Source organism: Elephantulus edwardii, unplaced genomic scaffold (assembly GCF_000299155.1).
Source record: "Elephantulus edwardii isolate Elephantulus edwardi_28Jun2011 unplaced genomic scaffold, EleEdw1.0 scaffold00074, whole genome shotgun sequence".
NCBI lineage: Eukaryota > Metazoa > Chordata > Mammalia > Macroscelidea > Macroscelididae > Elephantulus > Elephantulus edwardii.
The window spans coordinates 5280377-5305938 of record NW_006399824.1 but is presented as its reverse complement, the minus strand read 5'-3'; the positions used below and the strand labels follow the sequence as shown (position 1 = coordinate 5305938).

Here is a 25562-nt window from a genome sequence, read left to right as displayed (position 1 = left end):
AGCTATTTTTGTCCTTAAACAGAGGCTCATTTTGCAATTTGATTTTTTTTTTAATTTTTTTTTTAGGTTATAAAGGAAAACAAGAGGCCCCCGAGAGAAAAGAAGCCCAAAGTTTCAAAGGTAATCAGCTATTGATTAAATACTATTTCATTTTTCTCCATTTTATATAGGTTCTGCTGCCACTTGGGCATAAATTTAGAGTATAAGGGATGTGTATTTTAGCATATTTTCACCTGATAAATGCATTTCCATGCAATGAAAATATTTTTGCTTTTTAAAAATGTCATGCATATTGTGCTCTTTTGGGCATCCTTTATTTTCAACTTCACACAAGTCTGCAGTAAGAAAAGTTTCTATGCAAAATGCTGTGAATAAAATTTGTTTTTCTTTGTAGCCACATTTGTAGCATTTGCATTTGTGATGTTGCACCAGTATGTGAACCAAAAAAAAAAGCTCTTCAAGAGTAAGGCACTATTAACTTTGGCATTTGGAGTGCTGAAGTGATATGTATGTTTTATTGTCAATAGTTTGCCTAATAAGTTATATATAACTCATTATATAGCTATATTAATTATAAAGTCATAATTTAATCACAAGCTAGCAATCTGTATTCTGAGCTTCATACAGTATTTAGAAGGGTTAATTTAAAAGCATATGGCATCACTAAAAGTTCACGGCTAGCTTTAGTTTAGCAAATAGGTGCTTACGAATTAAAGGCTTTGAGTGCTATATTGCTATGATAAATGCAAGCAACCTGAGCCAGCAACCTTTCTAATCCATTTTATGTATTAAAACACACATTGAACAATGGAATTATTGTCCTTAAAATTATACAGTGAATGTTTAATTTAAAATATTTTACCAAACCATAGTTTCCTTTTGCAAATAAAGTTTTAGCACTCAAAGAGAAACCACATGTTGAACTATGTATGTGGCAAAATTTTGACCTTATTTCTTTCCCAACTGGGGTTGTGTAAATGTAAATGTTGTTGACATGGAGGACTAAGCCTTGCATTGTTTTCTAATTGATGTGACCGCCTCCAGTTTCTGTTTACTGTGTTTACACAAAATTTCTATGTGCATTTTTGATGACCCATAAGTATTAATATTTCTCACCCAGTCAGCACTGAGCTAGACAATGTAATGAATGAATTTGCTTGGCACAGATTCTCACTGGGCCTAGACAAGAAGAATAACAGTTATTTTCAAGGCAAATTAAGCCTTTTTCTGCTTTCCCTCTTTATATTAATGCCACCTCTTTTAACAAGCCCCTCTCACCACTTCTGTCTATAGAACTTTATCATTAAAAAAAAAACAACCAAAAACCCCTGCTTCTATTTCTTAACATCTGTTCACTTTCTGGGCTGTATATTTTACACATTAAATTCCTTTTACACCTTAGAATTTTTTTAAATATGGAAAAGGATATAAGATATATAGAGAAACTGGTGTAGACCAAATGTTATAGCTAAAGGGTCTTCCTCCTTTTAATGGACATTGGAACTCTGTTTATTCTGTAAGCCTGTGGGTATCCTGTCACCTGAGATACATTTTAGAAGTAAATATATAGCGTGTTGCCTTTTTGGAATCATGGTAGAGGATGCTTTTATTCTCCCCTTAATTATCTGTGTGTGACCAGATTTCAGCTGTCACATCAAGTAGAATTGAATTTTTTTTCCCTTCTACAATCAGTGACTGTTGAACAATGTTAGCAAAAGGCTAAAAGAGGAGGGGGGAAAGTGCCCCACCCCCATGTTAACATTTAATATGTTGTCTTTCATTTTCAGTTAGGCATAATGTTTTGTATTGTCCAATACAAAATAAAAACTTTTTGTTTCTCTGCACTAAAGTGAAAATGTTAGATTTTTGAGTGTGATATGTAAAAGCATTGGCAACAATAAACGTGTAGGATATTGTCTAATGCTAAAGGGGCTATAATGTGAGAGTAGCACAGAATTGGACAGAGTTTCAATCTGCTGTGTGTAGGGTCACTATGAGTTGGCTTTGACTCGATGGCACCTTGTTCCTATTGTTCTAATGAAAAGGAGCTGTGAAGAAAACTAAGCCTGTGTTTTTCAAGAGAGGGTAAGCAAAGAGTAGAACTTTTAGTTTGTGGTTTTGGGGTGTTGACTTAATCATGATGATGGCCACCCAGAAAATCTATGATAGGAATCCCACAGGTTACAACGTAGTCTACTTTTCTAGTTTTCAGCCCCTTTGCACAGATCATGAGATCATACCACAGTTCTAGTCTACTTCCTTTGACTGTAATCTCCACGTCTGCTCATCGTATCTCCTTGGCCTCTTACTCTTTGTCAGGATGAATACTTCAAGTATCCCAAGGCTGGAGAAACTAGAATTGGGGAAATTAGATATAGAATTTGTAACTTCTTCAGTGCCACTCTAAAAGTGATGGCTAAATAGAGAATCTCATTTCTGGGGTTGAAGTTCTTTAACATTGTTTATTGATATTAAGCCTATTTAATTCAGTAAGTAAGCTCTGGTGGCCTGATGGGTAAGGAATTGTGTTGCCAATCCTAGGGTAAGCAGTTCGAACTCACTGGCTGCTCTGCAGGAGAAAGATGGGCACTCTTCTGTGTGATTGAGAGCCTCTGAAAACTTACTGGAGTGTCAGCTATGCATATGTTTCAAATCAATGGCACAAAAATAGAAACAGCAAAAATTGGTAGTCACAAATGTCTAGCTGTAGAGTGTCCTCCAGCTTTGAACTGTATCTGTCACATGCAGGCATTATACATATATGCATTGTTATCTTCCTGTTGTTAACCCTACCTCTCACATACAGACATCATGTTAGCTATGCTGTAATTATTTTCTTGACTGTTTAACTAAGGTAAAGGTCTAAATATTCACAAGGTAAAAATGTGATTGGAAATTCACTTGTCTCAGCATATAAAGATTGCTTCATTTTAGGCCTTGATTCATGAACTTGGCTTTTTGAGTGACAAGGGAGTCCTGATGGTATGGTGGTAATGAGTTGTGCTGCTGTCCCTAAGGCAGGCAGTTTGAATCCTGCTGGCTGTATAGGAGAAGGATGTGCAGTCTTCTCCTGTGTGACTGACAGCTTCTGAGAACCTGGTGGAGGGTCAGCTATGACTCCGTTCCAAGTCAGTGGAATTCAGTGCAAGAACCTGCAGTCAACCCAGCCCCCTGTTACCATCTTGCATAGCTGTGGTTATATCACTACTTCTCACCTTTTCATCTTGCCATTATGGCCACCACCCAATGCAAATTATGTTGTGTATGTAACTTCAGTTCCACACCCAGTCCTCTACGGTACCTTGCATGGAAATATTTCAGCAGTTAGCTCCTTTCCTCCCTGTATTCCAGTTGATAATGACCAGTGAAAGTAACAGAATATGTATCTCCTTCTGTCTGTAACTTATTTCCTATTCCAGTATTCTAGCTATAAAAAGCTATACAGCACAATCATTCTGGAAAGCAGTTTGGCACTTCCTCAAAAAGCTGAACATAGAAATTCCATATGACCCAGCTATTCCACTACTTGGAATATACCCTAAGAATATGAGAACTGAGGCACAAACAGATTTGTACACCAGTGTTCATACAGCATTATTCACCATGGCAAGAACATGGAAATAGCCCAAATGTCCAACCACAAACAAATGGATTGAGAAATTATGGTACATTCACACAACGGAATACTATTCAGCTTGTAGGAGCAATAACTTAGTAAATTATTACCTAACTTGGGAGGGACTGGCGAGCAGTATGCTGAGTGAACTAACTCAGTCCCACAAGGATAAATATTATATAAAACTGTTATTGTAGAATGAGTATAAGGATCCAAGAGGAGTGAGAGAGGGTGGAAGCAGAGGGATGAGGATGTGCACAATTTGTTGAGGGCAGGGTGAAGGGAATTGAAAGAATTTGTTCTTTATTTTATTTTAATGAAAGTTTACAGGGACTTTGTATTTCCATTCATTCATTGTTGCATACTTTTCTCCCTTCCCACCCCCTCCCCTAGTTCTTTTTTCTCTTTGAAAAGTTAAAAAAATAAAATTCTTGTTATACAATCCCCCCAGCCCCCAGTCCACTCCACTATATAGCTTTTATTCTGGACTCTTGTCATGACAATAATACCTAATCATATATTCCTCTTAAACAATTCTCTCCCTCATCTATTTCAATGCAGTATACATAATTTATCCTTTCTTAGTTTTCCCCCAATCCCTATGTCAGTCCCCCTTTTTGTGACTGAGATACTTCACTTAGCATAATGTCCTCCAGGGTCACTCATTTTGTATAATATTTCATGAGTTCTTTGTTCTTCAATGCTGCATAGTATTCCATTGTGTGAATATACCAGAGCTTCTCTATTCATTCATTTGTTGATGGGCACGTGGGTTGTTTCCAACTCTTTGCTATTGTGATCAAAGCCACAATAAACATGGGTGTGCATATAACTACTTGGGTGGCAGTTCTAGTTTTTTTAGTGAATATTCCCAGATGTGGAGTTGCTGAGTCAAATGGTATTTCTATTTGCAACTTTTTGAGAAAGTGCCATACATCCTTCCATAGTGGTTGCAGCATTTTACACTCACACCAACAGAGAATAAGGGTTCCCGTTTCTCCACAACCTCGCCAGCATTTGTTGTTTGCTGTTCTATTAAATGTTGCTATTCTTACTGGAGTGAGATGATATCTCATAGTTGTTTTAAGAATTTGTTCTTAAAAACAATGTGTTCTAATTTTGTAAATAACTAGTAGAAATTTTTTTTAAAGAAAGAAACACAACACACACACACACACACACAAAGCTATACAGCAAGAGTCTCTGCTCCTTTTATTCATTTACAGTTGTTTTATATGGGCTGAGGGTGATGGGTTGTTGCTTTTATGTTCAATTGAGTTGGAACAGATTCATACACAGCTGACCCTCCGGCAGGTTTTCAGAAGCTGTAAATCACACAAGAGTGGATTATGCATCTTTCTAGCTGAGCTAACATGATGTCTTTATGAGAGAAGAGAGATTATCAACAGGAAGCTAACAAGATGACATACGTTTAGAGATTTGTGACCACCACTATAGGAACTAGGGAGCTCTGGTGGCCTACTGGCAAGAAGCTGTGCTGCAGTCCCTTAGGAACGGAGTTCAAATTCTCCTTCTGCTCCACAGAAGAAATCTTCCATGCAATTAACTGCCTCTGAAAACCCACTGAAGGGTCAGCTTTGAGTTACTTCTGACTCTACAGTACAACAACCACCACCACCGTAAGAACTGCTTATCTATTAAAGACTTTTTTTTTTAAGTGGACATTTCTGAGAAAGGACTACAGTGACATATTCTGTAATTAGATACTCTTTCGCGGTTATTAGGGGATATTTTTTAGCAATTTAGTTATAAAAAATCATCAAAGTACTCTTTGGAAGAAAGTAGTGAACACAAAGAGAGAAATATCAGTTGATGGAGCATAGAATCCTTCTAAAGATGATGATTTAGAAAGGAAATTAAAAAAAAAAGAAACTAAGTCAGCTTCCTGCTTTTTTGTGGCAGTGGTCTTCAGTATTTCCTTCCTTCCTTGATGAAGCTGATAAAGGAGAAATGGTGGTGGGGTTACACACTTCTCACCAAGAGAGGCCAGGACACTTGTAGTTAGATGTAGCTACACTTGGGGATTTTTTTTGAAACATTTGTGAAAAGCAGCATTTTTGTTTGAGAGACATTTGGGCATAAAATGGGACATTTGAGCATAAAAATGATTGATAAATAGGAAAAAATTCTTATCTTGATTTGCATGATATGACATATTGACACTTAAAAAAAGGAACATAATTTGGCACATATTAACTATTCACTATTATAAAAATGAAGTGCTAGGGCACAAATCTTGTTTACATTGGAATCCATCTCATCCAGGGTCTTCTTTGTGCTGTCCCTCCACCCTTCCAAGCATGATGTCCTTCTCCAAGGACTGGTCCCTCCTGGCAACATCCCCGAAGTATGTCAGATGGAGCCTCAGAATCCTTGCCTCCAAAGAGCAGCCTGGTTTCACCCTCACAAGGATGAATCTGTTTGTTCTCCTAGCAGTCCATGGTATATTCAGTACTCTTCTTGAGCACTACAGCTCAAAGAATTTATCTTCTATTGTCTTAGTCGTTGTCCAGCTTTCTGATGCATAACAAATAATTAAAAAGACCATGGTCTAGATCATTGTGCTTTTCTCCCCTCCTAACTCTCCTGCCTAGTACAGTACCTTCTTGGAAAAGTAAAAGAAAAATGCTTTCATTGTTTTACAAACCCTCCCCCCAGGTTCACTCTACTATGCAGCCTTCGCTCTGGACTCCTGTCATCACTAAAATGCCTAATCACACATCCCTTTTAAACAGTTTTCTCCCTTATCTGTTTAAATACAGTATACATTATTGAACCCATCTTTCTCAGTTTCCTCCCAACCCCGAGGTCAGTCCTGTTTTACAACAGTGACACCATGCAGTTTTTGTCCTTTTGTGACTGAGATACTTTGCTCAGCATAATGTCCTCCAGGGTCTCCCATTTTGAATAATATTGCATGAGTTCCTTGTTTTTCAATGCAGCATAGTGTTCCATTGTGTGAATGTACCACAGCTTCTCTATCCATTCGTTTGTTAATGGGCACTTAGGTTGTTTCCAACTCCTTGCTATTGTGAACAAAGCCACAATAAACATGGGTGTACATATATCTGCTTGGATGTCAGTATGGTCTTTTGGGGGTATATTCCCAGTAGTGAAATTGCTGCGTCAAATGGTATCTTTAGTTATTCAATACTATTTATTGCTCAAATAAATTGACAACTTATTAAAAATTACAGACTGGATACTGGAATGCCTCCAGATAGACTCAGATCTAACTGTTCTGCAGTGTCTATACCAGGTGGTAGCAGAATAGGAACTCAGAAGATATACTTGGTTCACTGCATAAAAGAAAAAGGTGGTATTTCTAGAGCTGTGAGAAAGCACTTATCATTAGCTTGAAAGAAAAGTTTTGGGGAACCTTGCAGATTAATATAATTGGAAGCCATATCAAATGTGAATTCTATCAGTTCATCCATGAAGCCTAGTTTAACCCTCACTTATAGGGAATAATAAGGTAATTGGTAGTGCAGGTTAGACTTTCGCATTAGAAATTTGATGTGGTTAGCCAAGGCTTATTTAAAGCCTTTTACATTTGATCACTTCCTGATTGTGTTAGTACCCTGTATGTGAACCGTATTTCCCCACAAAATTTCTCATATTATATTGCCTTTGTTTGTGTATTATCAAAATGGTTCATTATTCTAAAAAATTTGTATCAGGTAGATGAATGGGGTTGCCAAATCAACAAGCCCAGACAATAAATACTGAATCAGATTGTGGTGGTGTTAATTGCCATTGCTTTAGAACTGGCTATAAGCTCACCCTCCAGTGGATTTTCAGGGGCTGCCAGTCACACAAGAGGAGATCACCCATCTCTGTCTCCATGGAACAGCTGGTTGGCACCACAAGTAATTGTGCAATGTTTATTCTAAAATATTTCTATCATGTAGTGGGTGGATGTAGTTGTAGCTACTATGTATTCTGGCAACAAAGCCTGATCATTTTCAGCTCCATAATTCTGAAAGAAAAATTACTTGGATTGATTGCATGCTATCCAATGGTCAGAAAACCCAACAAACACAACCCTCAACATCCTGTTATAAACAAGTGACAGTTTAGGGAGAAACCCATCAGATTTGATTGCTTAAAGACTTAATTAACTTAGAAAACTCTGAAATTGGAAAACATTTCATGTTCACTCCTTTTCTTTGAGGACAGTGAAAGACATGTAAAATATTCCCTTATGCATCATTTTCTCCTTATATGAATATTTTGCCAAGTTTATTTTATCGCCATCTCTTAAGTATTTGTTGATTTTTATCCCTTGAACTCTTTGAGCAAGGTTCAGACATGACCTATACCCCAAAACATGAAATGGAAAAGAAAAATCACTATAAAGTGATCAAAATCCAAAAATTAACATTAATAGAATACTTTAATCTAGTTGTAAGAACCTTATTTAAATGTCACTAATTATCCTAATAATCTGTACAGCAAAAAATGTCTCTCATTTTGTATTTATTAGAGGTTTGCTCACTAATAAACATGTTGTTGTTGTTGTTGTTGTTGTTGTTATGTGCTGTCAAGTCGCTTGCGACCCTATGTACAACATCCCTAAACTCTGCTCTGTCCTGTGCCAACTTTAAAAGTTGGTAAAAATCTTCTATGTCCTCTTCCTTGGCTCTGGTTGTTGGTGTATATATCTGAATGATAGTGGTATTCACTGGCCTTCCTTGTATGCGTATGGATATTATCCTGTCACTCACAATATTGTCCTTCGAGATGGATCTAGCAATGACTTTTTTTAACTATGAAAGCAACTCCATTTTTCCTCACCTTTTCATCTCCAGAGTAATATATCGTATGGTTATCCGACTCAAAATGTCCCATTCCAGTCCATCTCATCTCCCCAATGCTTAGTATGTCAATATTTATGCTTTCCATTTCTTCCTTAACAATATCTAATTTTCCTACATTCATGGTTCTCACATTCCATGTCCCAGTCACTAGTGTCTGCTTACAACTGTTCCTCTTCCTTTGTGTTTCCATACTTGAAAACTCAACCTCCTTTGCCGTTTCTGTTATCTAAATGTGTTCTGTTGTACGTAGGGTTTTCGGAGGCCTGCTATTTCAGAAGTGGATGGCCAATCCTTCTTCCCAGTCTGTATTAATCTGAATGTTCAGATTTAGAGAAGTATCAGACAGTCTAGCATTTTACAGAAAAGTGAAAGATATATCCCTTATTGTGGAGTTAACTATTCGTATCAGTGTTGTCCCTGCCCTTGGCACATGTGTCTTTACCCACTTATTACCCTGCTCCACCATCTGCCAGGATACCCATCCACTTATTACACGATTATATATATTACACTTCCATATTGTACCTCAAAACCAGACCCAAGCCCACCATAGTAGGCTTGAGTCACTTCCAACTCATAGTGACTTTAAATAATAAAACATTTCCATCTTATCAGAACTAACTCATAACTGATCCTCCAGTGGGCTTCCAGAAGCTATTCAGGAGGAGATTTCTTATTTTTTATCTGATGAGCTGTTGCTACACCAGAGAATTCCCATCTTGGGGTTAATAGCACCAACTCTACAGATTAGGCCTTCCCAGTCCTAGTAACCCTATGGGATGGAGTTAACTATTTCCAAGAGTTTCCAAGGCTGTGATTTTATGAGGTCAGTGTCTATCAGAAGGTACATGGTGTGTGTCTAATTGTTCCTTTACTGAGCATTAGTTAAGATGGTCAGCCTGGTTTCTCCATTACTATATTTCAAAGGAATGTGACATGGTTTCATTTCTTCCTTATATTGCTTTTATCTCTCCCACATACCTACCTTACCTGGAACTTAATGCAAGAGAATACCCCCAATTTAGAGAAATTTGGCGGAGGTAAGTAGAGTAACACAAAATATTATTCAGGGCCAATTAATTTTCTAATTTAGCACCAAGTAACTTTGAAGAAAATAAGATTTGTGAATAAACCAGATAGGAGGCAAATTTTTAAAAAATACCTTTGAGCTGAGAAAGGCTTACTCAAGTCGTGGGTGAGGGTCAAATGAGTTATTTGGGGCCTTAGGAATCCTGAAACCATGGATCTTCAAGATATTCTTTGGTACATTCCATAGATGTTTTTTTCCTGGAGGCTTTGCAAGCTTAACAATTAAGTGTATTGTAGAACAGACCTACGGCAAGTGGTGGCAGAATCTACATAGAACTATGCTTCGTAGTGTTCTGGGAAAAACCTTCTGACTTGGCTATACTGTTCAGTATGGCTTTATAACTCATTGTGCATTTGAATACATCGGTGGTGGTGTCATCTGTTCTGGACCATCAGTGGAGCCTACAATTAAAAATTCAGATATTATTTTTGCAGAAAATCTTAGTCTACATTTTTATGATATCCAAAGGTTCCAATGGGTCATGGCTGGTTAGAAGGTGATAATCTACAGAATGCTACAGATTCTGGATACGATGGACCTGTTCTGTATGGGTTAATAAGAGGACCTTATGGTCTGGCCCCTGGGTGATTTTGGATTTCTGTGAGACAGTCCCAATGGCCACAGATTTTCTCATGATCAGCAAGCATTTATTCTTTTGATTTATTACCTCCTGTTCAAGTGAATTTATTATTATTTTCATTGTAACCATGTATTTACCAATAAACTGTGACTCAGCTTTGAAAAAAAATACCTTCAGAAACAAAATTATATTTATGACTCTATGTACAGCTGATGATCACTATCAAAGTATAATAAAAATGTCTGAAGCATGAGAAAGAACATGAATCAGTACAATCTGAAAAGATAACTAATGAATGCATTTTTAAGTGGTTTTAAAGTTATAAAACAGAAAAATCTTAGAAATATAAATATATGTAAAGAAAAAGTGAAAGTTACACTACCATTTCCCTCTTCTTTTAACTGCACCAACCTGATAAGTAAGAGAAAGAGAATATCTCTCCTGATACCATCAAAATACACATATATAAATATAGTAAAGATGCAGATATATCCACTAATTTTATAACCTTCCATTAGTCTTGTTGATGATATTTTATTGAAAATTTTGAAAAATGTTGAAAATTAGATTTCTATTTGATAATGTCTAAAGTTCATTTTTTAAAAGCAATATTGCTTACATTTTTCCACAGCATGTTAACTTTCTCTTTAATTGTGGTCTTGTGGATCCATTACCCCATTTAGTTTTCATGTAAGTATAATTTACACAGAATAAGGCACTGAAACCTTGATAAACTAAATTTTGGAAATGTATGTTAAGACAATAAACATTTTTGCCAGAAAGCTCTCTTATGCATCTTCCTAATCAATCTCTCTCTCCAAGCACCTACGATAAAAATCACTGTGAGTTAGGTTTGACTTTTCTACAATTAATTGTAATTGTAATTGTAATTCTCTTTAATAGCTCCAACTACTTGTTGATTGCATAGCGACCCTATCTATGAACAAAAGACCTGAAGCCTTTCTCTAACTATTGTCATTTCTCAAAGTTCATATAGTTTCCAGAGGCATGTTGTTTAGGAAATGGATGTGATTCTTGCTTCCAAACCTGTCTTAAACTGGGAACTCCACCAAACACTGTCTTCCCTGGGTAACCGTTATACCATTTGACACCCCAGTAGCATCACAGCAACCTCAGGTTTCCTCAGTGCTCTACCTCTTAGAAGAGTGTGCCTCCAAAATATAATAATAACTGACTTTTAAATAACAAAGACCCTCCCTGAGGACTTGTTAACTCTAAACAAGAAGCTTAAATTTACTGCACCCAAGGATTTTTAAAACAATATTGTTCTCATAAATAATCTTAAATTTTAAAAAAAGCCTCTTAAATAAATAACAACCAATATAGTATGTTGTTATGTTCCATTCAGTTGCCTGCAGCCTATAGTGACCCTATGTACAGTAGCTGTTTCTGAGCCAGTCTCACTACTGCCCCACATACTGTATCATTCCGTCTCATCAGGGTGTCTTCCTCACCTGCGCTGTCCCTCCACCCTTCCAAGCATGATGTCCTTCTCCAAGGACTACTCTCTCTCCTAGCCATGTGCCCAAAGTATGTTAGATGGAGCTTCCAAGGAGAGACTTGGTTTCACCTTCTCCAAGATAGATTTATTTGTTTTCTTGGCAGTCCATGGTATGTATGTTCAAGACCCTTCTTCAGCATCACAACTCAAAGGCATAGATTCTTCTGTCATCTTTAGTCATTGTCCAGCTCTCTGAAACCTAACAAGTAATTGTGAAGACCATGGCCTGGATTAGGCACACTTTAGTCTCTAGACTGACATCGTTGCTTTTCAGCACCTTAGAGAGGTCTATAACAGCAGATTTTCCCAATGCAGTTCATATTTTTATTTCCTGACTGCTGGTGTTAAAGAGTGATGATTGTGGATCCAAGCAAGCTGAAATTGCTAACAACTTCAGTCTCTTCTCCATCTATCATGGTGCTGCCAATTGGCCCAGTGGTGAGAATCTTTGTCTTCTTCATGTTGAGCTTCAATCCATATTGAAGACTAGTCCTTGACCTTGTGCAACAAGCACTTCAGGCCTTCTTCAGTCTCATCAAGCAAAGTTGTGTCATCTGCATATCGTAGGCTGTTGATGAGTCTTCCTCCTATCTTGATGCAACACTCCTCCTCATAAAGCTCTGTTTCCCAAATGATCTGTTTTGCACTCCTTTCCTGATTTTGGACCATGAAGTGTTTCTTTGTTCTGAGGACTCCTTCCTGGTCTCCAACTTCTAGAAAATAACAAAGGGGGGTCATCTCCATGCCTTAATCTCTCCCATTTTAGATAGCTAATTTTTTATTTGGCCCCCATCTCTATCTAACCAATACTCTGAAGAAATAAGAATGTTCCTTTATTGGAAGAGTCTAATTCCTCTAAATCTCTTCTTTACCCCATGACCTGAAGAACTACTAATTAACCTAATTAAACTTCTGTTCATTTATCTTTTCTGGAGTTTTAATATATGGCATAAAATCATGCCACATATGTATGACCTTTTGCATATAACTTATTTCTCTCAATAGATTTTTAAGATCCTCCCCTATTATAGCAGGTATAAATACTGAATTCCATTTTATGGCCGAATAATATTTCATTGTATGGGTAGTATCTCGATTATTCATTCACTAAACAGTTGATTGAAATTTGATTTCTCTCTTAATTTAGAAAAATGAAATAAGCCCACAACTATTGTCACCAGTATTGTGATGCACATTTAGGAACAAATTTTATTCTGTGGACAACTTCAAGATATGCCAAGTCTTATGTCAAATGGTAACTATACATTTAACCTTAAATAGCTATCAGATCTCTTTACAAAGCAGTTGTTCCATTTTACCTCCTTATAAGAAATATTAGGGTTGCATCTTCACTCCTTATTGAATTGTTACGGTACTTGGCAATAATTTGGAGATTCATACAAGTTGTAATTTGTCAGCCATTTTTATTGCTGAGTAATATTCATTGTAAGAGTATACCCCCCCCAACACACAGACATATTAAGGGAGTTCTGGTGGCCTAGTGGCAGGAAGCCGTACTACAATCCCAGAGGCGCATGGTTCAAATCCACCAGATGCTCTGCTGGAGAAGGAGGGACAATCTCAGTGTATTTGATGACAATACACACACAAAAATAATAAAATTCTAAAAAATTTTAAAAAAGAAAGAACATACCACACTATAGATGTTCATGAATATATAAGTTTCTGTGGACCTTGTTTGCTTTTCAGTGTAATTTACTGTCTCTGAAAATCTGTTTCGACTCAACATTACATAACTAAAGCAATATAGTTGCGTGGAATCACTGAGTAGATAGAGGCTTAATGTTTAAATATTTGCCAAACAATTTCCCGTTGTAGTTATACCATTTTACACTGGCCCTATTCCCCAAAATTATAAAGTTTTTCCATTATGAGATTACACATCTTCTCTTTTTAGTCCTGTGATTTTTTTCCCCCTTCATTTTGCCATGCTAGTTATATTTGCATTCTTTAATAATTACCCTTTCTATAGTCCTTTGATAACTCTTGTGTTAAAATCCTACTCTGGAGATCTAAAGCTAGTGATGTAAATAGACATATACAAAGACAGCATTATTCATACTGGGGAGGGGGCAAGAAACTCAAGTGTCCATCTGATTAATGTATTAACATTCATATTTATCAGCGTAGAAATGTGATATGTACACACTGTGGAATACTATACACCTTACAGAGTAGTGAGGAGGCCTCCATACATCTCTTAATGTTGAATATAGTAGGCATGCTGTCCCAAAAGGACTAACATTATTTGATCAGCCTTTTATAAGAAGACAACAATAGATGATATATACAGAGACAAATACTCATTGCAAATTACTGGGAAGTGTAGGAGAAAAGGATGTTATAGAAACTTTAAGAGCATAGTCTTAGGTCAGTTGTTGAGGAGTTAGTAGTTATTGCTATGTGCCATTGTGCCATTGAGTTTGAACCAACTCATAGTTGACCCTCCAGGGGATTTTCCAAGATTATAATTGCATGGGATTATAATACACAGGACATAATAATTTTCCTATCTTTCTGCAAGCAGCTGGTGTACTAGAACTAGGTGGATTTGTACTGGCAGCACAGCTCCTCCTTACCCATTATTTCACCAGAGCTCCATAAGACAATAGCAGACACAAGTGTATATTTCTAAGTTCCTATTACCAAAAAACCCAAATTTTTTGGTAATGGAAATAGTGTCATTGAATGTGATATCACTAAGAAAGAAAAAAGAGAAAAAGATGTCTTTGGTAATTTTATAAATACCACACCAGTAACCAAAAAATATGCATGACTGCTGCCAGGGACATCTCCAAAGTACGGAGGAGCAATGATTTCAATCTAAAGACTAAGGTGCACCTGATCCAGGCCCTGATGTTCTCAATGACTATGCATCAGAGAGCTGGACAATGACTAAGAATGAAGTAGGAGTGGCATCCACTTCCTACACATAATGCCTCCAGAAACTCTGTGAACTTTGGTAAATGCCGAAAGTTGTAGAGGGGACTCACTCCTTTTGTTTGTGTGTCCTTAAATATAATAAACCACACGGGACACAGATGTAGATACTATCACCTTTACAAGATTCATTTTTCTATGTTTGAAGAAGTTAGGACAAGAGTCCTGTGGGACATCTTGGTTAATAATGGAATTCACAAAGTGCATATTCGACTTCCAAATGAGTTGGGGTTCTTGGTGAAAGATCATTTATAAAGTATCTATTGGTCTCTATTCACCTGTAATAAAAGAAAGAAGAAAACAAATACTCAGAGAAGACAGGGCTCTTAATGGAATTAAACAAAGACACAAACCAAAGATGGCTGCTACTGTCCAATGTTCTGGTTAGGAGTTTGATGGATGGATTCTTGGAGAATGTGAGAGAAATGCGAAATATTTTTTGCATATTGTTTTCATATTTTCTTCCTCTGCCTAAACCCACTACTCAAAGCAGCCTTTAAGGGGAGCTCTGGTGGCCTAGTGGCAAGAAGCTGCACTGCAATCCCAGAAGCGCACGGTTCAAATCCACCAGATGCTCTGCCGGGAAAGGAGGGACAATCTCCCCCTGTCAGATCTGATTTGACAGTACACACACACAAAATAATAAAATAATAAAAAAAATTTTAAAAAAATTAAAAAAAAGCAGCCTTTATTCCAGATTGTTTTCAGCAGGTAATAATGCATAATTATATATTCCTTTCGGACAGTTCTTCCCCTCATCTGCCCTACTGCAGTGTTCATTATCTATCCACTCTTTTTCCCCATTCTCTCCCCAGCACCCCATGTCTGTCCTATTTTATAACAGCATTGTTATGCAGTGTTTGTCCTTTTTAAAAAAAAAAATTAAATTTATTATTAATTTCAGTAAAAATTTACAGAGACTTTGGATTTCCATTCATTTGTTGTTGCACTTTTCTCCCCTCCTAACCTTCTCCCTAGTACACTACTACCCTCTTGGAAAAGTAAAAGAAAAATTCTTTCATTGTTTTACAAACCCTCCCCCTGTAGGTCCACTCCACCAGGTAGCCTTCACTCTAGACTCCTGTCATGACAAATATACCTAATCACATATCCCGTTTAAACAGTTTCTCCCTCATCTGTTTCAATGCAGTATACATTATTGAATCCATCTTTCTTAGTCTCTCCCCAACCCCAAGGACAGTCCTGTTTTACAACAATGGCACTATGTAGTATTTGTCCATTTGTGACTGAGATAATTCACTCAGCATAATGTCCTCCAGGGTCACCCATTTTGAATAATATTGCATGAGTTCCTTGTTTTTCAATGCATCATAGTATTCCATTGTGCGAATATACCACAGCTTCTCTATCCATTCATTTGTTGATGCGCACTTAGGTTGTTTCCAACTCCTTGCAATTGGAAAGCCACAATAAACATGGATGTGTGTGTATTTGCTTGGATGTCAGTTATGGTCTTTTTTGGGGTATATTCCCAGTAGTGGAATTGCTGGGTCAAATGGTATCTCTATTTGCAACTTGAGAAAGCGCCATACTGCCTTCCACAGTGGTTGCACCATTTTACACACCCACCAACAGTGAATAAGGGTTCCAGTTTCTCCACAACCTCGCCAGCATTTGTTGCTTATTGTTGTCCTTTTGTGACTGAGATATTTCACTCAGCATAAAGTCCTCCATGGTTACCCATGTTGGTTAATATTTCAGTACTGCACAGTGTTCCATATTTCCATTCATTTGTTAATAGGCACTGGGGTTGCTTCCATCTCTTTTCTACTGTGAATAATGCAACAATAAACATGGGTGTACATACATCTGTTTGAGTCATGGCTCTGGTTTCTTTAGGGTATGTTCACAGTAATGAAATTTCTGGGTCTAATGGTATTTCAATTTCCACTTTTTAGTGAAAGTGCCATACTGCCTTCCATTGTGACCTTACCATTTTACATTCTCACTAACATTGAATAAGAGTTCCAATCTCCACAACCTCACCAGCATTTGTTTGATGCCCTGTTGAGCTTTGCTATTGTTGCTAGGAGAATTAAAACTCTTAAGAGGCATAGACTGACTTCTAGACATTATATGCAGCATATGAAAGATATTAAATCTTTGAAAAAATGTCCTCTAAGGTCACTTATTAGCTACACAGCACCTTTGCTCATAAGGAATGCACTTATAGAAAAGTCATGTACAATGATAAAAGAAATTTACTCTAAGCCAAAGATGACAAGGTTAGGTGACAAAGTACTTGAAATAGTACAACCAGAATAGGATGAATGAGAAGGACACATCATTCAAGTATCATTAAAAACAGGTGGAATCATGTAATGAGATTAGGAAGCAATTTGCTGTGTAAACTTTCAACTTAAACACAATAAAGTATTTACAGTTTAAGTATAGAGCTGAAATGTGTAGTGTGAGGAAGAATAAAGTGAGAAAGATGGTTGCTAGAAAAAGCAAGGTGTAATACTTGCAGATAGGAAGTTTAGATTATGGTAAGTTTAGAGATTCTTTTTCCATTTTCAAATTATTTTAAATCCACCAAACGGTTTTAAACATCTTATTCAAATTTTACTGCGGGTGCATTTTCTGCGTCCACGATCCCATCTAGGAAACGTCATTGCAGTTAGCTCTCTTTCCTTTTAAATTCTCTAACTGAGGTAGCTTGCTAATCATTACTGTTTCAAGACAATACATTTTTTTAAGTGTTTGTTTAGTATTATTTTTGGGGTAAATGGAGGACATGGGAAGAGTCTTGTTATAATTTAGAGATTGCAATCAAGTGTCGCAAAGCATGTGTATGAACTGTTGAATGGAAAACCAATTTGCTTCATACATTTTCACTTTTTCTCAATGTAAAAGCTACGTGATGTCAATATTTGGCTCCAATATGCAAAAAAACTTGAGGTGAAATTCACAAGCACTTGACCTTAAGTGCTTCCTTCTTAGCAAAAAGACTACGTACATATATTTACTAGAATTCTACTATCTTCGGGAACTTGCTTTTACCTCTTTTTTATTTAATTTCATCACTAGTGACTTCAGCTATTTGTCTGTATAGCTACAATTCTTTACTGAAGGACCAATTAAAAGTGACTGTCCTAATTTCATAGCTCAGCCTCCAAGGGCTAACGGTAAGACTGATAGGTCAAAGTGTAGGTAACAAAACATTGAGCTAATGTTACTTTAGACACTTAGTTGCTGAATCACTTAGTATAGATGTTATTTAGCAAGCTCATACCTGGCATGAGTAGGTGGCCTGTATGCCCTTCAAATTCTCTTTTAACCATGAGATCCTCTCAGCAGCTTAAGCAGAAAACACAGATGGCCAGTTCATAACTTACTTAAGGGCTAAGCGTGTGCAAGAAGAGTTTTGTATTGCAGCATATAATACAAGACAGACCTCTGGTGTGTCTGTCATGTAACTAGTCAAACCAGAGGCATAATGAGGTATGTAGAATAAGCTGAATGCAAATCAATTACAGTATGGCAGCTTTGAGGGATTCCACTGCTTCATATTTTTCCAATATCATAATGCAGGTGGTGGCTTTGTTGTGTGGTAAATAAAGGGGTTTATTTCATCTATTAGTTTAGTTGGTTTTTTCTATTTCAAATCTATTGCTGATCAATTGGTTTCCTTTTGCCACTTCAAAATACCACTCTTCTTTCTCATGAGTTCACCCTTTGAATTATTTCCCTTTTGTGTTTTTGGCTAAATTGTATGCTTATGTCTTCTTCCTCAATGCAGAAATATTTAATGATGTAATACTGAGTACTCTTTTTGCCATTGCAGCTGTTAGTAGTTTGATAGCATTTGTTACATTTATAACAAACCAGAACACCATTTTTAAGGAATTGTTCCCACTAGATCCTAATCTCAGGTATTAAGTTTCGTTGTCCAGACTTCAAATGTCTTTAGTATTGCCTTTTCCATTACCAGAAATAACCACTGTATCATATCTAGAAAGTGAAACCCCCTTTCCTGCACTCCCATCTCTGGTAAAAGAACTAATTTTGTTCTAAGAATTCTATAGATTTTTTTTTAAAGAGGTTTAGGTCTTTGGTCTTATTTCAGTTCATTTTTGTGAGTGGTTTGAAGTATAGATCTTGGGTCTGGAAATGGATAACTAGCTCCATGGGAACAAGGTAACTATTTCTTCCCTAGTGTATTGATTTTTGACAATGTTGGAGATCTACTGCCTGATATTATTCCATTCATCTCTTCTGTACATCATTTGAACCAGTCCCAGGCCTTTTAATAATAGTGGTGGCTGTGTAGTAAGTTTTCACATATGCAGATGTGATGACGTTCCTTAGTTTTTCCTTCTTCAAGATTTATTGGGCCCTCTTTTCTTTATTTATCAAGTTGAAGATTAATTTAAATGATGAACTGAATAACCAGAAAATCTAAACAATAATTAAGCAACTCAACCTCATGGACTATATAGAACATATTATCCAACAGCAGGGCAGGACACATTCTTCTACAAAGCCCATGTATTATTCTTGAGTAGATGACTAAGTAAGTCTCAGTAAATACAATTGATCAAAAGAATACGAAGCATCTTCTCTAACATAGGCTATAGAACTAGAAAACAATATCAAAATGCTAGGGAGAATGAACCATTTGGGAAAGTAACACCTCAGGTATTGAACACATCAGAAAGGAAGAAAGGTCTGGAAATTTTTTGTGAACATGGTGACCACAGCCATCAAAAGAAAAGGAAATAAGGATCACAGCAGATATAAACGGATTAGAAAACAGAAGCAGAAACAATAAAAAAGATTAGAAGCTAGTACCGAAGACGCAGGGTTCGAATCCACCGGCGGAACATTCTCTTCCTGTGCCAATCAGATGCAACTCAACCGTACATAACAAGGAAGAAGAAGAAAGAAAGAAAAAGACGAAGCTACTTCTTTGAAGCATGTGATAGTGATAAAAGTTACAACTGGCCACACTGACTGTTTCGTCTTCAATCAAGAGAAGATGTAAATAACTAAAATAAGTAATTTTTTAAAAGTAAAACCTGAAGGTCTGGCAACCAGAAAACAACCTCAGTACTCAGGTTTTTTAAATAATCAATAATTTGAGAACATAGGAAACAGACAAGAATATTGAAGATTCCACTTCTATGAAGCTCACCTAAAACTCAGATAGCAAAGCCAGACAAACATAGCAGTTTAATTAAAAAAAAATCATCGAGAGTGGCCTAGTGGCAAGAAGCCACACTGCAGTCTCAGAGGTATGCAGTTCGAATCCCCCAGATGCTCTACTGGAGAAGGAGGGGCAATCTCCTCCTGTACCAGTCAGATCTGATTTGACGGCACACACGAAAATATAATAAAATTTTTAAAAAAAATAGGAAAACACATTAAAAAAATTGATCGTTAACCAATAGTTTGGGGTTTTTTTCCCTTGCTGTGATCCTTATTTCCTTTCTTCTGGTGGCTGTGGTCATGTTCACATTAATATATCAGATTAAACCTACTCAGGGACACAAAAAACTTAAACAAAGAAAACTAAAAAGCATCACTGCAAGAATCCAAGAGTCCTCTTCTCTGTTTACTGGTGTGCCAAGAACCATGAGTAGCAAACTCTCACCACATCCTCTACGAGGCAGTGCAAGTAGTCCTGCACCGGAACCAGTGCAAATGCAGAAAGTTTTTGGAAACGGTGGAGCTGCAGGTCAGTTTGAAGAACTATGACCCTCAGAAGGACAAGCGCTTCTCGCGAGTGTCAAGCTTACACGTTGCCTCACACTTTAAATTGACAACCGTGCTTAGAAACATATTTTTTTGCCATCATTTGCAGCAAAGTGTTGAGTCCACCCCAAACCCCAAGTTTTCAGTGTGTATTCTTAGGGATCAGCAGCACCAAGATGAAGCCAAGGCTGTGGATATTCCCCCACATGGACATTGAAGCGCTGAAAAAATTCAACAAGAATAAGCAGCTGGTCAAAAGTTGGCCAAGAACTGTGATTTCTTTTTGGCTTCTGAATCCTGATCAAGCAGATCTGAAGAATCCTAGATCTGGGCCTGAATAAGGCTGGGAAGGTCCCTTCTCTGCTTACCGGCAATGAGAACATAGTGGCAAATGGAGACGAGGAGAAGTCTACCATCAAATTACAGATGAAGAAGGTCCTGTGTCTGGCAGTGGCTGTTTGCCATATGAAGATGACTGATGATGAACTTGTTTACAACATCCACCTGGCTGTCTACTTTCTGGTTTCACTGCTAAAGAAGAACTGGCAGAATGTTTGGGCTTTGGGCATCAAGAACACCATGAGCAAGCCCCAGCATCTGTACTAAGATACAGCTCAATAAAGCTTACTGTTAATCTCAAAAAAGGAGGGAGGGGAGAAGAATCCAAGAGTCTGGTCTAATGGTAAGAAATTGTACTGCACTCCAAAAGGCAAGTGGTTCAAATCCAACAGCTTTCTGTGGAAGAAGGTACTGCCTCTAAAAACCCTCTGGAGGCTTAGCTATGAGAAGACTCATCACAACAACAGCATGCTCATAGATTGGAACACTTGATATTATGAAAATGCCTTCCAAAAGCCATTTGTAGGTAGAGTGCAGAGCTGTTAAAAATCCTGGCAGCATTTTTAAATAATTCTCCAATCTGTTTTTACCTGACAGAAGCCCTGTGGCTACCATGTTTAATCTAGTTTTCAGTCCACATGATTGCTATTCTCAAATGGATTTGTTCAAATCCGTTTTGCAAGTAAAACCACCAAGCAGTTGCTTCATTATTAACGTCCAAATGTATAACATCTGCTGTGGCTTCTTCCTGTTGGGATCGCTTGTGTTAAAACTCTCATTAGTTTCTGTGGCTGTCATCTCATTTGTTAGCAGACATAAAAATGATGAATGAACAGGCTTAATTGGCAGGATTCCAGAAAGGTAAAGATGAGAGGTTTTTAAAGATCATACTCATTCATCAAAGGTGTGTGAGAAACTTCATTGAAAAGTCACTGATTAGAAAACCAAGTCATTTTAAAAGAATTTAAATATTAATTTAAAACTGTATGCATGTCTGTGTTATCTTTACATCTTTGTTGTATAATAATTCAGATTTACTTTTTTTATGTTAAATTTGTGATTTTTTTTTTTACTAAATCGATTTTTTTCCCCATTTATTCATTGTTGCACATTTTCCTCCCCGTCCATCCCTCCCTCCAGTTTGCTTTTCTCTTTGAAAAGTAAAAGAAAAATTCTTTCATTATTATACAATCTCCCCCACCCCACTCCACTATGTAGCTTTCATTCTGGACTCTTATTATGCCAATAATACCTAATCATATATCCTCCTTTTAAACAATTCTCTCCCTCATCTGTTTCAATGCAGTATACATTATTTATCCCCTCTTTTCTAAGTTTCTCCCAACCCGGATGTTAGTCCCGCTTTAATTATGCAGTATTTGTCTTTTTTTGACTGAGCTGTTTCATTCAGCATAACTTCCTCCAGGGTCACCCATTTTGTATAATAATTCATGAGTTTCTTGTTTTTCAACTCAACATAGTATTCCATTGTGTGACTATACCACCATTCATTTGTTGATGGGCACTTGGGTTGTTTCCAACTCTTTGCTCTTGTGAACAAAGCCACAATAAACATGGATGTGCACACAATTTTACTTTTTATTGCTTCAAACCAATCTTTGTGAACTGTGGACTTCAAGATCTTCTTTCTGGTTTCTGATTTAATGTCTTGGTTTCTGCTTTCCTTGCCTTTTTTTGAATTTATATTCCATGATTCTTAAGTTTCTGTGCAGATGTAGAGTTCAAATCCACCAGCCACTCTATAGGTGAAAAATGAGCAGTCTCTTTCAAGAGAGAATTTGAAACTCAGAAACCCAATGGATTGTTTTTTTCCAAAAAAAGGTTTAATTTTTCAAGAGAGCTCTGGTGGCCTAATGGCAAGAAGTTGCATTGCAATCCCAGAGGTACGTGGTTCAAATCTACCAGATGCTCTGTTGGAGAAGGAGAGGCAATCTCCTCCTGTACCAGTCACATCTAATTTGATGGTACATACACACAAAATAATGAAAAACCAAACAAATTTAAAAAGGTTTAATTTTCCATGAAGTCCCCTGTTTTCTGTATTCATTTCCCCTTTGACTGTCCAACAATAATCAAGTATGTACCAATTTCCAGAAAAAGTGATATTTTGTCTCTCCTGTTAATCACTGTATCCTCAGAGTCTAGGGCATGTGGTGAGCACTCTATACACATTTACTGAAATCTGTGCTGAAGAAGAAACACTAGGAGTGAGGAACCCAGGATGAGGAGAAGGGATGTAAGTAGTTAGCCTTTACACGGTGTGAGTAATTTTCAGAAATGACTGTCAGAATCAAGTGGGTTTAGGGAAAGGGGTCATTTACGTTCAAATAATTGCTGATTAACTATGTCTGGTTATTGATTGAGTTTATAGTTTGGCATAGAAACCCAGTGTGTAAATAAATGGAGAATAGAAGAAGGGAAAAGAGAATACCAGCGGGTATATGTGAGCAGGAAAATTATTGAGAAAGGATTGATATGATGGGGGTTACATGGACCATCCTAGAACTGTAACAAACAATATAAAAGGAAATGAAATCAGGGAAGACAAAGATAGAATCTAGAAGAACACTTTTTTTTTACTTGATAAGCAGTCATTATAACAACAGTTGTACTAAATTATGTTCATTAATTTTTATCGTTATCGTTTCTTACTCTTATGGTGAAATGTAAGCGGATCTGTGGATATCAAAACAGTGAAACACTAGCCCTGCATAAAAATTCATTGAATTTTCAGTTAGGATTACACTGGTCAATTTTGCACAATTTCAATGGAATAGTAGGGCAGAAGTCTAAATATAGTGGGTTGCAGAGTGCAGTAGGGACAGATAATGATTGCAGGAAGATTAGCGAATTCTGGTGGCTGAGTAGTAAGAACCTGCACTGCAATCTGAAAGTTACAGTTCAAATCTCCCAGCTGCTCTTGAGGAGCAGGATGGGCAGTCTCCTCCCATGCTATTAACTGCCTCTGAAAACCCACTGGGGAGTTCAGCTACGGATTTGTTCCAACTCCACGGCTCACAACAATTTGGAAGATTTTAAAACTGTTGTTAGATGTTCTCATATCCATGGTAAAGGTTATTTCTCACTTTCATAATGGTAATTTTAGAACCCACTCATAGCCAACCTTCCACTGGGGCTCTTAAGCTGTTAATCATGTGGGATTAACATCTTTCTCCTGCAGAATCACTGATGGATTCCAACTACCAGAAAGCCTTTGAGGTAGCAGTGCTAAGTCAGATTCCCTTAGTTAGTTTTGTGACATATTGAGGAGTCAAGACCAACCCTCCAGCGGGTTTTCAGATGCAGTAAATCACAGGGGAGGAGATTGCCCTTCCTTCTGTTGCATCACAACACAATTCCTTAACATTAACCAACCAGAACTCCCTGTGACTCCCTTTAATGGAAGGTAAATATTCCTGAAAAGTTTTGTTTTCTGAAGATAGGAAATAGCTCATGGGAAAGAAGCCAGAAAGGAATGATTTACAGATCTGGCTGAGGAATATGCTCAGATTTTCTTTTAGGAAAGTGTAAATACCTCTGTGCATGTCGCCATCTGCCAAAAACTGACGGAAAGTAAATATGCAAGATTACTGGAGCTCATGTTCTTAAAATAGTCTAGTCTTACCCCTCTCCTCTCTGCACGCTCAATGGGAAACTAGAAGAATGAACTAAGGTCATTTGAGCCAGAAGAACCTTTATTGGTTCCCTGCAACCTCGTGCATTATCTGATTGCCATCTGGGTGGACTTCGATATATAGGCTACTTGAATATTATGTTTCATCATAAGGAGTAGCAATTTCATCAGGATGGCTTGATAGAAAGAAGTTAAACCTCACGGGCTTTATTGTGGAAGACGGCATTAAATTCCAAAGGACAATTCTCTTGAGATATTGAGTAACATTTAAGCCCTATTTTTAAAACTAGTGTGATTAAATCTTGTCAGCAGTATCTTTTCCTTGGAAGGAGCTCTGTGGGCTTGTAGACCATCTTTAACCCATAGGCAGTGTCTCTCTGGCAGCTCACCTCCTGGAAAAAATGAAGAGTCTGGTGGATTCCAACCACCAGAAGGGTATTTTAGGGTTAGCAGAGCCCCCTTCAGGCTGTGCCACCACAGCTTCCTGGATAGATGATACCTTAGACAGAAGGTATGCTGTCCTTAGGATTTATGTCTTTAGGATTTATGTCCTTAGGATATATGGCAGGTTAAAAGAAAATACCATTGGGAAAGGCATTTTTCCAAAATCCAGCTTGGATTCCAAACTCATGCCAAGACATTAAAATAGGATGTGCTGGCTATTTACACAGCAAGCGCCTGTTTTTAGGGTGTTACTAAAGTTTTCACTGATCTATTTAGGATTAGGGAATTATAAGAAATGCAATATTTGAAGGAAAAAGTATCAAGGAGCATTTAGAGAGAAAGTGGGTAGTGCCCTCTGCCAGTTCCTCTAGGCTTAAGTTCTCCCCCAAATTTCTCATGTCTAAATTACTTGGGGGAGGTGCATGTATACCAGTATCTTTATAATTAGATGATTTTTTAAAAATAAAATTTTGTGGAAATGAAGTATTAAATATTGAGTATGCAGAGCGAGACAAATACAGCTTTGCTCAACTGCTGTGAGTCAAGTGACAGCATCCATTGCCACTGTAAATGTTAATTCTGATTGGTTGCATCCTGTCTTTACCTGGAGAAAAGTACCTAGGGTTTACAGGATTTGGATTCTAGCTCTGTAGAGTTGGGGGATTTGAACCTCCCACATTTTAGTTAGCAGCAAAATGTGCTTATGGCTGTTTTTACATAAATAACTTATTTATAATATAATATTATATTTTGGGAGAAGGATGGGCAATCTCCTATGCAATTAACTGCCTCTGAA

The 25562-nt window shown here is 37.3% G+C and overlaps 1 protein-coding gene across 1 annotated transcript in view; it reads left to right on the top strand.

Moving 5' to 3' along the window:
• Positions 1-25562, top strand: part of TET1 (tet methylcytosine dioxygenase 1) — a 116464-nt gene that overhangs the window by 43071 nt on the left and 47831 nt on the right. Inside the window, exon 2 of the mRNA XM_006889049.1 lies at positions 67-120. Coding sequence (XP_006889111.1) covers positions 67-120 — 54 coding nt within the window. The remainder of the gene's footprint in view (positions 1-66; positions 121-25562) is intronic.